We start from the raw sequence: 11,994 nt of genomic DNA on the forward strand, positions 1-11,994 counted from the left end.
TCATGACACAATTGTGCTGACACGTTGTGTTGATACAGCAAGCCGTGTCGGTATTGTTGTGTCAATACACGAAAATTTACAGTGTTACCCATGCCTAGAATGGGGTTTACGAAAATTAACTGAGGGCCTTTCGATTTGGCAAAAATAGTAGCTATTAGTAGCTAATGGCAACTTAGAGTGACTCTGAACTGATATTAGTTGCTAATAGGAACTATTATTGACAAAACGAAAACCCCTACTGGATGTGATCTAGACATATTCTTCTCTCTCTCTAAAACCACAAGAATGACAAAGATAAAGAAAGTGATCTGAGCAGTCTGTGAATTTTCGAAAACGCCCATTATGTTGTTGTCAGAGTCAGACTTGTCAGTTGTCATGACATCCAAAACCTAACCAATGTAAACAAATAATCTCTAAAATAAAGTAGTGCAATCGATTCATCATTTGTGTTTAGATATGAAACCATGCACAAGATTATACTTGATTCAAAATAATATCATAGAAAATCCTGTTCAAAATAATTTGTTAACTGGAGAGTTTACGATAAAGTTAGATGAAAGTCGAGTTGCTTCTGTGAAATATGAAATAATAGGTGCTGATACATATGATTTAGTACACAGTTCCATACCCGAAGAATATCAGGGCCTTGGATTGGGGCACATCCTTGCAGAGGTATTTTTTGAGTATTTGTGATAGATTACATTTTGGATTCAAATATTTTAAATTAATTTTAAAAAATCCTCTACAGTAACAGTTTTTTACTAAAATATTTTAGGCCTAAGTGTTATAGTTCGATTATATTTCAGAGAGTGTTTCATCATTTGGAGAATGAAGAGAAAAATGTCATCTTAACATGCCATTTTCTTAAGAAATGCTACACAGAAAATCATGGAAAATATAATCTACATATAATCAATAAATAAATTCATATCTGCTGCAATGGATAAATCAGATGAATTAGATTTAAAATCTAAAATTTTTCACTGCTTTCGTGAAAAACAATACAATCACATGTTACATAATTCTAAGGAAGGCATCTCTAAGTTTAAAGGTGATCCGTCCTTCCATTTATACCACTCTTTGTCCCTAATATTAATAAACCGCCTTGAAGAGGGCATTCACGATTTAGAAACGATTCGCATGGAAAATGACATAAAGCTAGCTGTTACCATAGCCCTTATGTATAGCCACAAATTGCTTGGGGTGACTAATAAGGATTTGTTTGTGAAGCTTGATGGACAAATGAGAGATTATCGTAAAGATGCAGATTCTATTGATTTTTACCATTGTTCCTTCGTCCTGGTATGTATGAATAAACCAGAAAAAGCACTGGACTATGCAGAGAAATCACTAACTTTACAAAGCTCCCTCTCCGAATGTTTAACTTTAAAAGGTTGGATCCTGTTAAACTTGTACAAAAGTGGCAAAAAAGCAGCGTTAAATATAAAAGACATTTTCCAAACTTCTTTGCAGCTTAATCCGAGAAATTTAGACACCATTATGGGTTTTACAGAGAGCTGCTTATTACAAAATGAATTTGTAAAGGCTTTAGAAGTCATCAATAAAGCTATAGTTCGATATAATTCTACCAATTTACCGTTGGTGCAGAAGTTAAAGATACAGTTGGCCGCGTTTGACTGGGACCAAACACAAGAAACGATAAACAGAATTTGTAGTACCGATCCGAGAAATTTATACACAAAGAAAGTTTCTATAATAATCCAGTTGTGTCGCTCGGCAAACTATGAAGAAGCTCTGATGGATATTAAGAAGTTTGCACAACTTCTTGATAGTTCTGAATCTGGAAATATGCAAATAGTCCTTGAAACGTCGCAGATTTTCAGCAGAATTTGTAACAGGAATGGTGAGATTTTGTCCCAAACTACGGCGATGTTAGTCAACGCTCTTCAGAGTAATCCAGAGAGTGTAGAGCTGGTTACGGAACTTGGATATCAAGCGCTAGCCAGAGGAAATACCAAAGAAGGCTCAAGGTAAGACAGTTTTAGTCTTTATCAATGTAGTTAGTTAGTGAATTAAAATTTTTTTAAATGAAATTATTTTTAATGCAAAGATTACGGGTTAATAAATGCATCGTTTTGTTTCTGCGCCACCATATAGTAATAATTAATTAAATAGTGTAATTAATTAGTTTGTTTCTTCAAAAATAAATAAATGTTATGGCCATTTTAGCAATAATTAACCAAAGAAACTGGCTCGTTTAGTGTCTGTGTAGATCAGTGGCAGTTCATCGTATGAAGCAACTGAGGCACTGTAAAATTTGGCTTTCCCTCTGTATATTTTAATACCACTATTCTACTATTAACCTAAATAAACAGTTTACAGCTAACTCTAACAATATTTTTTTATCTTTTGAAACACCTTTTTCAAAATGAATGAAGTAAACTACTGCTCTAAACAAATAAAATCACTAATTAAAGAATTTCTGAATTAAGAAACGAACAAAAACTTTTCAGTTCTTATGTAATTTTTAATTGTATTTTAGGTAATTTAAGTTTTTTTTATTAATATTATTCTATTTTATATTTGTTTCTTAATTTTAATTATAATATTAAACAATAAATAAATAATTACCTAGAAATGGTCTAGCATTTTATCATTTATCTCGAGAATGATACATCTTAGCAATGTTCAACAAGAATATACAGCGTTGTTTTACTTTACAAGATATTAAGCTAGAGGTAGAAATTTTGGGATAGATAATTTGTAGAATACAATCTGCCATCAAAATTTGGTTAAGCATTTTAGTAACGCACTACACTATTTAAGGTATTTCAAAAGTGCCACAAAAATAGACGAAACGCATCTCAAAGCATTGCTAGGCCTATCATTGTGCGAACTGAGAGACAATGGTAATTCCGAGGACTTAAAGAACCAGGTACAATTCCTCCTAGAAGTGAAAGATGCCCAGGAAAACCTGCTACTGCATTTCCTCCAAGCAAAAATAAGTGACACATCTGAAGAAGCCCTGAACTACTTAAAAAATATATGCGAGTTGAAACTGTCACAGATGAAGTCTTGCCCGTTCTCCGACACATACTTGTTAATGCTAGAAATAGACTTCATGATGGATGTGGTGAAAGAATGCATGCAGCACATATCTCTGTCTCAGAGTGCTTCGGATTGCATCTACGAAGTGTTGAACTTGATTACGAGGGCTTGTCCGGGACTGTCGGAGTGTTTGTTTTTGTTGGCGAAGTTGCAGTACATCAAAGGTGATAATACGAGTGCTATGAATACTCTGGACAAGCTTTTGGTTGACATGAAAAACCCTATGACAGAGGCGCAACTGCTTATGGCTGAGATACAAGTTCAACATGGGCTGTTTGACAGGGCTGCTCAAAGTTTGGAGGTAAGTACAGAGGGGAACAATTTTGATGAAAAATTTACAAGGTTTGGAATTGAGCTGAAGGCAACTGACAATATTTAGTTGATTTATTTCATTATTAACTTTTTGATAATATTGTATGCATGTATATTTTACCTAATTGAAATCTACTCGAGATTTTTCTCACTGATTTTTAAAAAAAATTATGGTGTCCTTGAGCCTGCGATTATCTTCATAACTTTTTTGTAGGGCAACTTATTAGTTCATTTTTGGTACAATTACAATCATAAGACACACCGCAACTGCATGAATTGAAAAAAATAGTCATATATTTTTAAAACTTCCTCCACTTTTAGGTTTGTGTAAGTCACAATTTTAGAATAAGAGAGAACCCAATATACCACTACATCTTAGCTCTGGTAGACAAAAACACAAACAACTATGCCGACGCCATCAAATCTCTCACAACAGCCCTCAGTCTGGTAAATGCCGCAACAAAGGACAGATCTCAGTCCAACATATCACTCTTAGAACGATCGTCTATCTACATAGAGCTGATCGACACTCTGAACATGGTGGGTCAAACAGATGAAGCCGTAAAGGTACTTGAAGATGCTACCGAGGAGCTCCAAGGAACTCCAGAAGAATCTCGGATATTATTATTGAGTGCCGAGCATTTATTGAAAAGGAAGAACGTACAAGGAGCCGTGGATTTGCTAAGTCGTATAAAACCGACGGATTCGTGCTACGTAGAGGCTAAATCGAAGCATGCTGAGGTGCTGCTGAAGTACAGAAAGGATAAGTATGCTTACCTGCAGTGCTATCAGGATTTTGTGGATGAAAACCCAGGATCGGAGTCTTATGTTCTTCTTGGTGATGCTTACATGAACGTTTTAGGTAAGTTGCATCGATACCTCAAGTTTATTGATTGGGACAAGAATAAGTTAAATTTAGATCAATATGAAGCATCGAAAAAGCCGAAAAAATAAAACTCGTAGAAAATTACGATACTTCCTACTTTCTTGAAACTACCTTCCAAAAAAAAAAAATAATAATGAACAGCAATAAAAAGTACTTACTTTTACATTATACTACTACATATTTCTCCATTTCCGCAGTGGTTGAAAATTTCTTCCAAATATGGTGTGGTGGGCATTTTCAAGTTATTTTACGTGCTATAAGACTTTGTACTTTAATATTTCCAATTTTATACAGGGTGTTAAAAGTTTGACTACCTTAATTTTAACAGACAATAGAATACATTAAAATAAACAAAAAAAACCTTATATGACATGGGTCCTAAACTCAATCATTTCCAAGAAAAAAATTATCAAAATCTCCAACTTGATGTACAAAAGTTCAATTACTTAAGGAATACCTGGGAACATAACTGGGTGCATAAAATACCATAAAATACAATGTTTATCACTTTTTGAACTTCTAATGCTTAATCTAAAAAACAATTAGCGTTGTAATAAATTTAAAATTCGATAAAATTCATATCTAGCAATGTGACAACAGAGCGGCAGTTTATTAACACGAGGTGTCCAGCAACCACCAATACTGTTGGTATCTGGATTCGACCAAGTCGGAGTGTTTTTTGCGTACCACTATTTCCTTTTCTTGAGGTGTTTTCCAGCGAGTGAGTGAAAATTGGATTCGAAGGTGTCGTGCGTGCATTGAAAATGATGGCGGACATTTTGAGCATATGTTGTAATTTATTTTGTACTTGTTCATTTAAAAATTACTGAATGATTATTTGGACGACGTGAATCTTTGGATACTTTAATTACATATTTTTCAAATACGTAATTTAAGCGCAGCATTATCTTGGCACTACAAATTCGATACATTTTATTTTATTTCGTTAAAAACTGGAAAACAATTGTCTTGAAATTTACTAAATGTTTCACAATAATAGCTGTTTACATTTTTTCCGTAGGACAAGTCTGTCACATGTACACGTGGCGTGCATCAGCAGGTTCAGCGTTGTTGTCACGTGATGAAACTCTCCAATATTAATACTCGCTGTGTTTTGAAATCCTTTAATCTTACGCCCCTGTAATATACAACTTTTTTGTACATTTATGATTACTCTATCCCATGCTGAAGTGATGGCAGTCAAAATTCTTACACCCTGTATTCAAAAGCTTTCATAAATTAGTAAAATATGAACAAATAACAAATTTTGATAAGTCCAAAGTTGACATTAGAATACAACTTACAAGAATACTTGATATTTTTCCTCATGCTTATGGCCATTAATATTAATAGAATTGTATTTAAAAAAAATTATTAATGATGGTTGTCAAAAGACGAAATGTTATATAAAATGTCTGATTTGAATAGAGAAGCAGTTATTTTTAAAAAGTTTTCTTTTTATATAGCTTTTCAAATAAATCCAGAAAGCAGTAAATCAGAATGTGAAAATTACATATTTTTTAAAAAAATCTCAAAAACTAAGGAAAATATTTTCGATTTAAGTTAATGTATAGTTAGTTTATAGTTAGTAGTTAATGTATAAATTAGGCAATTTTGATCCAATTTAACTATTTCCGTAATTTTAAAATCAACAAAAGTAACGTACCAAAGAGTCGTACATACTTCTTGGTGGGTGGGGTGAAAATTTGCATTTTAGTAAACTTTCCTTTAATTTATGAGATTTGACAACAATGCATGGCCCAATTGCCAATTGTGCATGCGTTGAAACTAACGTGCATCTTTGTTTGAGGTCAATTATCAAAAATGTTAAAAAAAATAAATTTTCACGACAGAATATCAAAAAATAAAATTTTAATACATGTTTCTAAAGGTTAAAGATACTCCCCATTCAAAGTTGCACCCAATTTAATTAAATATATAAAAAAAACTTTGTATCTAGAACCAGACGACGCCCTTGACTGTTACGAAAAAGCATTAAAGGCAAACTCAAACGATCCCACTCTAATATCCAAAATGGGCAAGGCTCTGGTGGATACTCACTACTTCTCCCGTGCTGTCGCCTATTACAAGGAGGCGATAAAAAAGACCGACGATTCAGAGCTGAAGTTACAACTAGCCGAATTGTATATGAACCTAAGGGATTTTGAGAAAGGAGAACTGTTATTATTGAACGAATTAGAAGACGAGAAGACAACTAATTCAGAAGACGTGACATACCTCCGGTACAAAACCAGACTGCTAAACTTGCTGGCGCAGATTCAGGAAAAGTCGGGAAATATAACGTATGCTCTGAAAAGTTTGAAGGAGGCCATGGATAACCAGAATCGACTGAGGAAGAGATTTATAGTGGAGCAAAGTGGTGAGTTTTTTGTTTCTTATAATTATTCCTAACTAGTGCGCCGTAACATGCACATAACTATTTGAATTCACGGCGGCTACAATTAAAAGAATTAAAGCAATCTCTGTTGACCGCTCCTGAAATTCCAGGTTCTCCTGAAAATGAGGTAGAACTTCTCGTGAATATTTCGATGAAATTGGGAGAGATGGCCATATCCGTCAAGAACAACGAACAGGCGATTAATTATTATAAAGAGGGCTTGGATGTATCTCCCAATAACATCAACATTATGGTGGCGCTAGCAAAGTTGTACATGCAGGCAAGTACACTTTTTTTATTGCTGATGCTTTAAAATAGTATAAAATTACATGTAATTTACAACTTTTTCTTACAGATGAATTACTTGGAACTGTGTCAGCAAACGTGTGCGAACATATTGAGATTGGACCCAGAGAACGAAACGGCGTCAGTTATGATGGCCGATATAGCTTTTCGGAAGGTAACTTTTACTCTGTTGCGTTTCAATTAATTCGACTAAACATTTTTCTAACGATCGCAGGTTGATTTTGACATGGCGCTGTTCCACTTCACCCAGCTCGTTACCAAACAACCGACGAACTGGGAGGCTCTCGTCCGCTTGGTGGAGATACTGCGCCGCACCGGCAACATCGACGATTTCCCAGAGTACCTCTCCGCTGCTGAAAAGAAATGCGAGAATCCCACGAAAGATCCCGGCTTCCTCTACTGTACCGCCCTCTACCAGTGGTACTCGGGCAACTTGAACGGGGCCTTGAGGAACTTCAACAACGCCAGGCAGGACCCCGAGCTTGGACAGATGGCCGTTTATAATATGATCGAGATCTGCCTAAATCCCGAAGATGAGATGCTGGGAGAGCAGTTCCTTGACAGTGACGACATCGAGTACAGAGATTCCAGGTCTATGGCTTTGAAAACGGGTAACAGGCTAATATTTGTCAAAGTAACATTCAAAATTGTAGTTGGGCAAAAATTCCGTTACGGGCGATTCAAAATTGAACGACTTTTGTTGATTGAAAATGTCAGTTTTTGGGGGAAGGTACAAAATCACTTGGTGATAGAATATGGTTCATTTAGAATTGAGGTTTTATTTTAAATGTTACAATTTTTCAGAGATTGCTTTACTTAAGAGGGCTCTATAGCAAATAGGCAACCAGCAATACATTTTTATAGATTTTATTACACAGTTTGTCTAAATATAATTTAATGCACAAATAACAGACTTTCCCCCATTTTAACGCAGATTTTCTATGAAATAGAGTTAGTTTGAAACTCAAATTACTTTTTGTTGTAAAGAAATTTGTAATTTGCCGCTTTTGAACTAGCGGCATCGTAAATTACAAATTTCTTTTCACCAAAAAGTAATTTGAGTTTCAAACTAACTCCATTCTATAGAAAATCTGCGTTAGAATGGAGGAAAGTTTGTTATTTGTGCATTGATTGTGATAAACAAATTGTGTAATAAAATTTCAGTTTTATTACATAATAGAACACATCAAAAATGTCTCTGTCCTCGTTTAAACAGGATACTTACAAATAAATCAATTTAATTCACTGATTAACAACAATACGATCTTTGCCACAAATTAAACTAAAAGTGTAAAATATATAAGAACGTTAAGTTCTCGCTGTTTTCTGTCAGATGGCATTACCAGAACTGCAACCGTGTAGTTCCACTAGGTTATAATTCAATGCCAGTAGGGGCATATAGCCCTCGGAGTAGTTGTTTCTCGCAACACTGACAATAATTAAAACATTGTCTTCGCCCTCTGCACGACAGATGGAGTCATTTGCGTTCCCGCGTACAATGTATTTTCTTGTGACGATACGACGAAAAACAGCTGGTTCGTTCGTCGGTTGTCTCACCTATGACACACTGATGAGGATTAATAAGTCTGAAACCGGTCTGTGCCTGGTGGGTGCCTGGCGAACGACCCTAGCTGTTGCACTAGGTGTTGCGAGTATAATTCAATGCCTGTAGGGGCATATAGCTCTCGGAGTAGTTGTTTCTCGCAACACTGACAATTAAATACTATAAGCAAGTTTGAAATTCAGTGTATTTTATTTCTCCGAAGTGTACACTACTCTTTTCAGCAGATGAAGCACAAAGAATTCTGCAGATTTCTTTTGAATAAAGTAGTTCAGTAGAATTCCCCGCAAATACTCTTTTTTTGCCAAGAAATTCGACTTGTTTAACACCTTGAGAAGAAAGTAGTTTACACTTTGGCGAAATAACATACACTGAGTTTCAAGCTTTCTTATAGGTGCGTTCAGCGCTGGATTTACACTAGGGGCACTAGGGGCTAGTGTCCACGGCGGCAAATTCCCAGTGGTGGCAAAATTCGGGGCTTGCGAAAACATTTTTTTGCGCTATCAAAAATGCTTCAAGTGTGTGTTTACAAATAAAAATAAATACAATAAATTTATATATTTATCTAAAAACATATACATTCATGCAACAAAATTTGGTCATAGATTCTTAAGACAAATTTAGGGGACTCGTATTTTTTCTTTTTGCCAACTGGCCTCCTCTTTCGGAGTTACAGCCCCCTGAAATCTGGCCCAAAGAAGTCTTTTTTATATCTCAAAACCATGTACGAGAATCACTAAATTTGGTACACAGGGATTTTATGACATGTGGAATCTCACAGTGCTACGCTTTTTGGCGAGAAACACCCTTAAGACACTTTTTCGTGGGCCCCCTTGTCTTTGGAACCAGAAAAATTTGGCCGCAAATTTGATTTTTTTAAAAATTATTAGCTAGAAAGCCATTGAATCTAGGAACTTTTTTGTCTCTTGATATTTGTTTCGTAAAACGCAATGTTTTTGAGGAAAATGGCGAATCACGATATGCATTTTGACATTTTTCTCGAAAACATTGCGTTTTACGAAAAAAGTATAGACAAAAAGTTTTAAAATTTAATGGCTTTCTAGTGGACTGATAAATTTTAAGAAATTTAAATATGTGAACAAATTTTTTTGGCTCCAAAGACAAGGGAGCCCACAAAAAATTGTCTTAAGGTGGTTCCCCGCCAAAAAACGTAGCACCATCATATTCCACATGTCATAAAACCCCTGTGTACCAAATTTAATGATTCTCGTACAACATGGTTCTGAGATATAAAAAAAGATTATTCTTATGGGCGGACTTCAGGGGGCTGTAACTCTGAAAGAGGGGGCCACTTGGCAAAAATAAAAAATACAGGTCCCCTAAATTTGTCTGAAGAATCTGTGATCAAATTTTGTTGCATGGACTTCGGGACACCCTGTATAACCTGTGCATAATTTATAAAGATGAGTGACGGACGGAAAAAGTTAAGCGGATTTGCGTATCAAAAGCGCACTTTGGAGAAAAATGAAAAGGAGAAAGAAATATTATCTAACACTCCTAAATAAAATAGATTTTTTACAAAAAAGTAATTAAGCTCTTAGAGCTTAAAAATCCGATAATTGTTTCAAATTACTTTTTTTCAATATTTGGGTAGATATCTTTTAAATTAATCAACCGGTTGAGGTACGATCCACAGCATTTGTTAACGTTTTGAAAGCACATACAGATAGCTGAGTACCAAATCTCGATTTCACTAGGAATTCAAATGTCGTTACAAAAGAAAAAAATTTTTTTTCAAAACTTTTCGTCAATAATTTTCTCGAACTGATTTTGATGGGATTTACAGCATGCGGCTTAGTTTTCTGAGCTTTAGCTTCCCATGATCTCAAAACTTCGAGATCTGATGAATACTCGATTTTCAAAAATCGGCCCGAAAATCAATAACTTCCCAATTTTGAAAAATTAGTGGTTTTGGTAGCGGAAAGTCAAAAAGGACTCTGACCCATCGTCCATTTTGTGTAGAATATGGGTAATGGGACGGCATTGTTTACGGTACCCAGGGCACCACTAAGAGAAAATTCCGCCCTGGATGCCTTACCATCTTAAACTATACCTATGCAGTTCCGGTAATGCCATCTGTTGGAAAACAGTGAGAACTTAAACAATGCCCCGATACTTAAGAACTTAGTGAACGGTGCAATGAATTAAGACTTCTTAAGAATGACTTATTGTTAAGTGATGCTTATTAGCTTCAGTACAAACATGCCTGATAAGTTTTAGAAAACATTCTTTGTGTGTGACGATCATTTAAAAATTTTAACTCTGGCGTTTTTAAGATTTTAAGATTAAGTTTTTTTTCTATACAGCTGATCGTCTGTTGAAGGAATTAAAGCAGAAACTAGAGGCTCACGGGGATGAAATCCTAACATACAGACTCCTGTCGAACTTCCGTTTGCTTGCTACCAAGGATAAATATAACATCGAACGAGCCTTGGAGGATTTTGCATCCATAGCCTCCGAGAACGCCTACAAGGATAATATAGGCACCACTTTAGGTGAACTTTCATAATTCATTGAACACAGTAGAAATTTTTAGTATTTTCTTATTTTGTGTTAATACACTCCGTCCCATCCGTTTTAACGACTTTTTCCTACTGTCGTTTCAGGCATTGCCACCGCTTACACCCTTTTAAAGCAGGGTCAGCGGGCTAAAAACCAACTGAAGAGGATCGTCAAGTCCACTTGGACATTCGAAGACGCGGAATACTTAGAACGTTGTTGGCTCCTCCTGGCCGACTACTACGTCCAATCGACAAAATTTGACATCGCGACGGACCTTATTAACAAAGTCATTCAGCACAACAAGGCATGCACGAAAGCTTACGAGTTCTTGGGCTTCATCGCCGAGAAGGAGCAGCACTATAAGGAGGCGGCGAATTATTTGGAGCAGGCGTGGAGGTTCGGAGGGAAATCGAATCCCTCCGTAGGCTTTAAGTTGGCTTATTGTTTGATGAAGTGCAAGAAGTACCCGGATGCGATCGATGTAGCGCAGGAAGTTTTGAAGTTGAATCCAGAGTATCCTAGAGTTAAAAAGGATATCTTGGATAAGTGCATGAATAATTTAAGGATATGATTTTTTTTTTTCAATGTTGTTAATCCGTCCACCCACTTTATGCTAGTTTATAAAGTACATATTTATTATACAGGTTGATGTGTGCTACATTTCAATAAAAATCTCTTTTGTGTCAATTTTTTTTCTTACTGGCAAAACAAAAGTTTTGGCAGTTCAAACTTAAAATAAATTTTTACCAACCTCCGTAAAATTAAACAGTTTTTAAAATAACGAACAAAGGGTAGGCATCCCCTTACCTCTCTTTCAAATTTCAATACATACTTCAGCTTGCACGATTTAAAAAAATAGGCATTTTTTATTTAAGTTATCGAAACGTCATTTGAAAGATTTGAAATATCTCGAAGACCATTAGAGATAGATATAAGGAA

At 35.4% G+C, this 11,994-nt stretch overlaps 1 protein-coding gene across 1 annotated transcript; it reads left to right on the forward strand.

The window, feature by feature from the left end:
• The first annotated feature begins 386 nt into the window (after positions 1-386).
• LOC108905745 (tetratricopeptide repeat protein 21B-like) lies at positions 387-11,742 on the forward strand. Its single transcript, XM_018708751.1, has 10 exons — positions 387-672; positions 807-1,991; positions 2,788-3,370; positions 3,703-4,243; positions 6,228-6,647; positions 6,776-6,945; positions 7,021-7,125; positions 7,186-7,582; positions 10,860-11,048; positions 11,160-11,742. Exons 2-10 carry the CDS (start codon positions 940-942, stop codon positions 11,624-11,626), a joined length of 3,924 nt encoding a protein of 1,307 aa, XP_018564267.1. The 5' UTR covers positions 387-672; positions 807-939; the 3' UTR covers positions 11,627-11,742.
• The last annotated feature ends 252 nt before the right edge of the window (positions 11,743-11,994 follow it).

This window comes from Anoplophora glabripennis, unplaced genomic scaffold (genome assembly GCF_000390285.2).
Source record: "Anoplophora glabripennis isolate ALB-LARVAE unplaced genomic scaffold, Agla_2.0 scaffold31, whole genome shotgun sequence".
Classification (NCBI taxonomy): Eukaryota; Metazoa; Arthropoda; class Insecta; order Coleoptera; family Cerambycidae; genus Anoplophora; species Anoplophora glabripennis.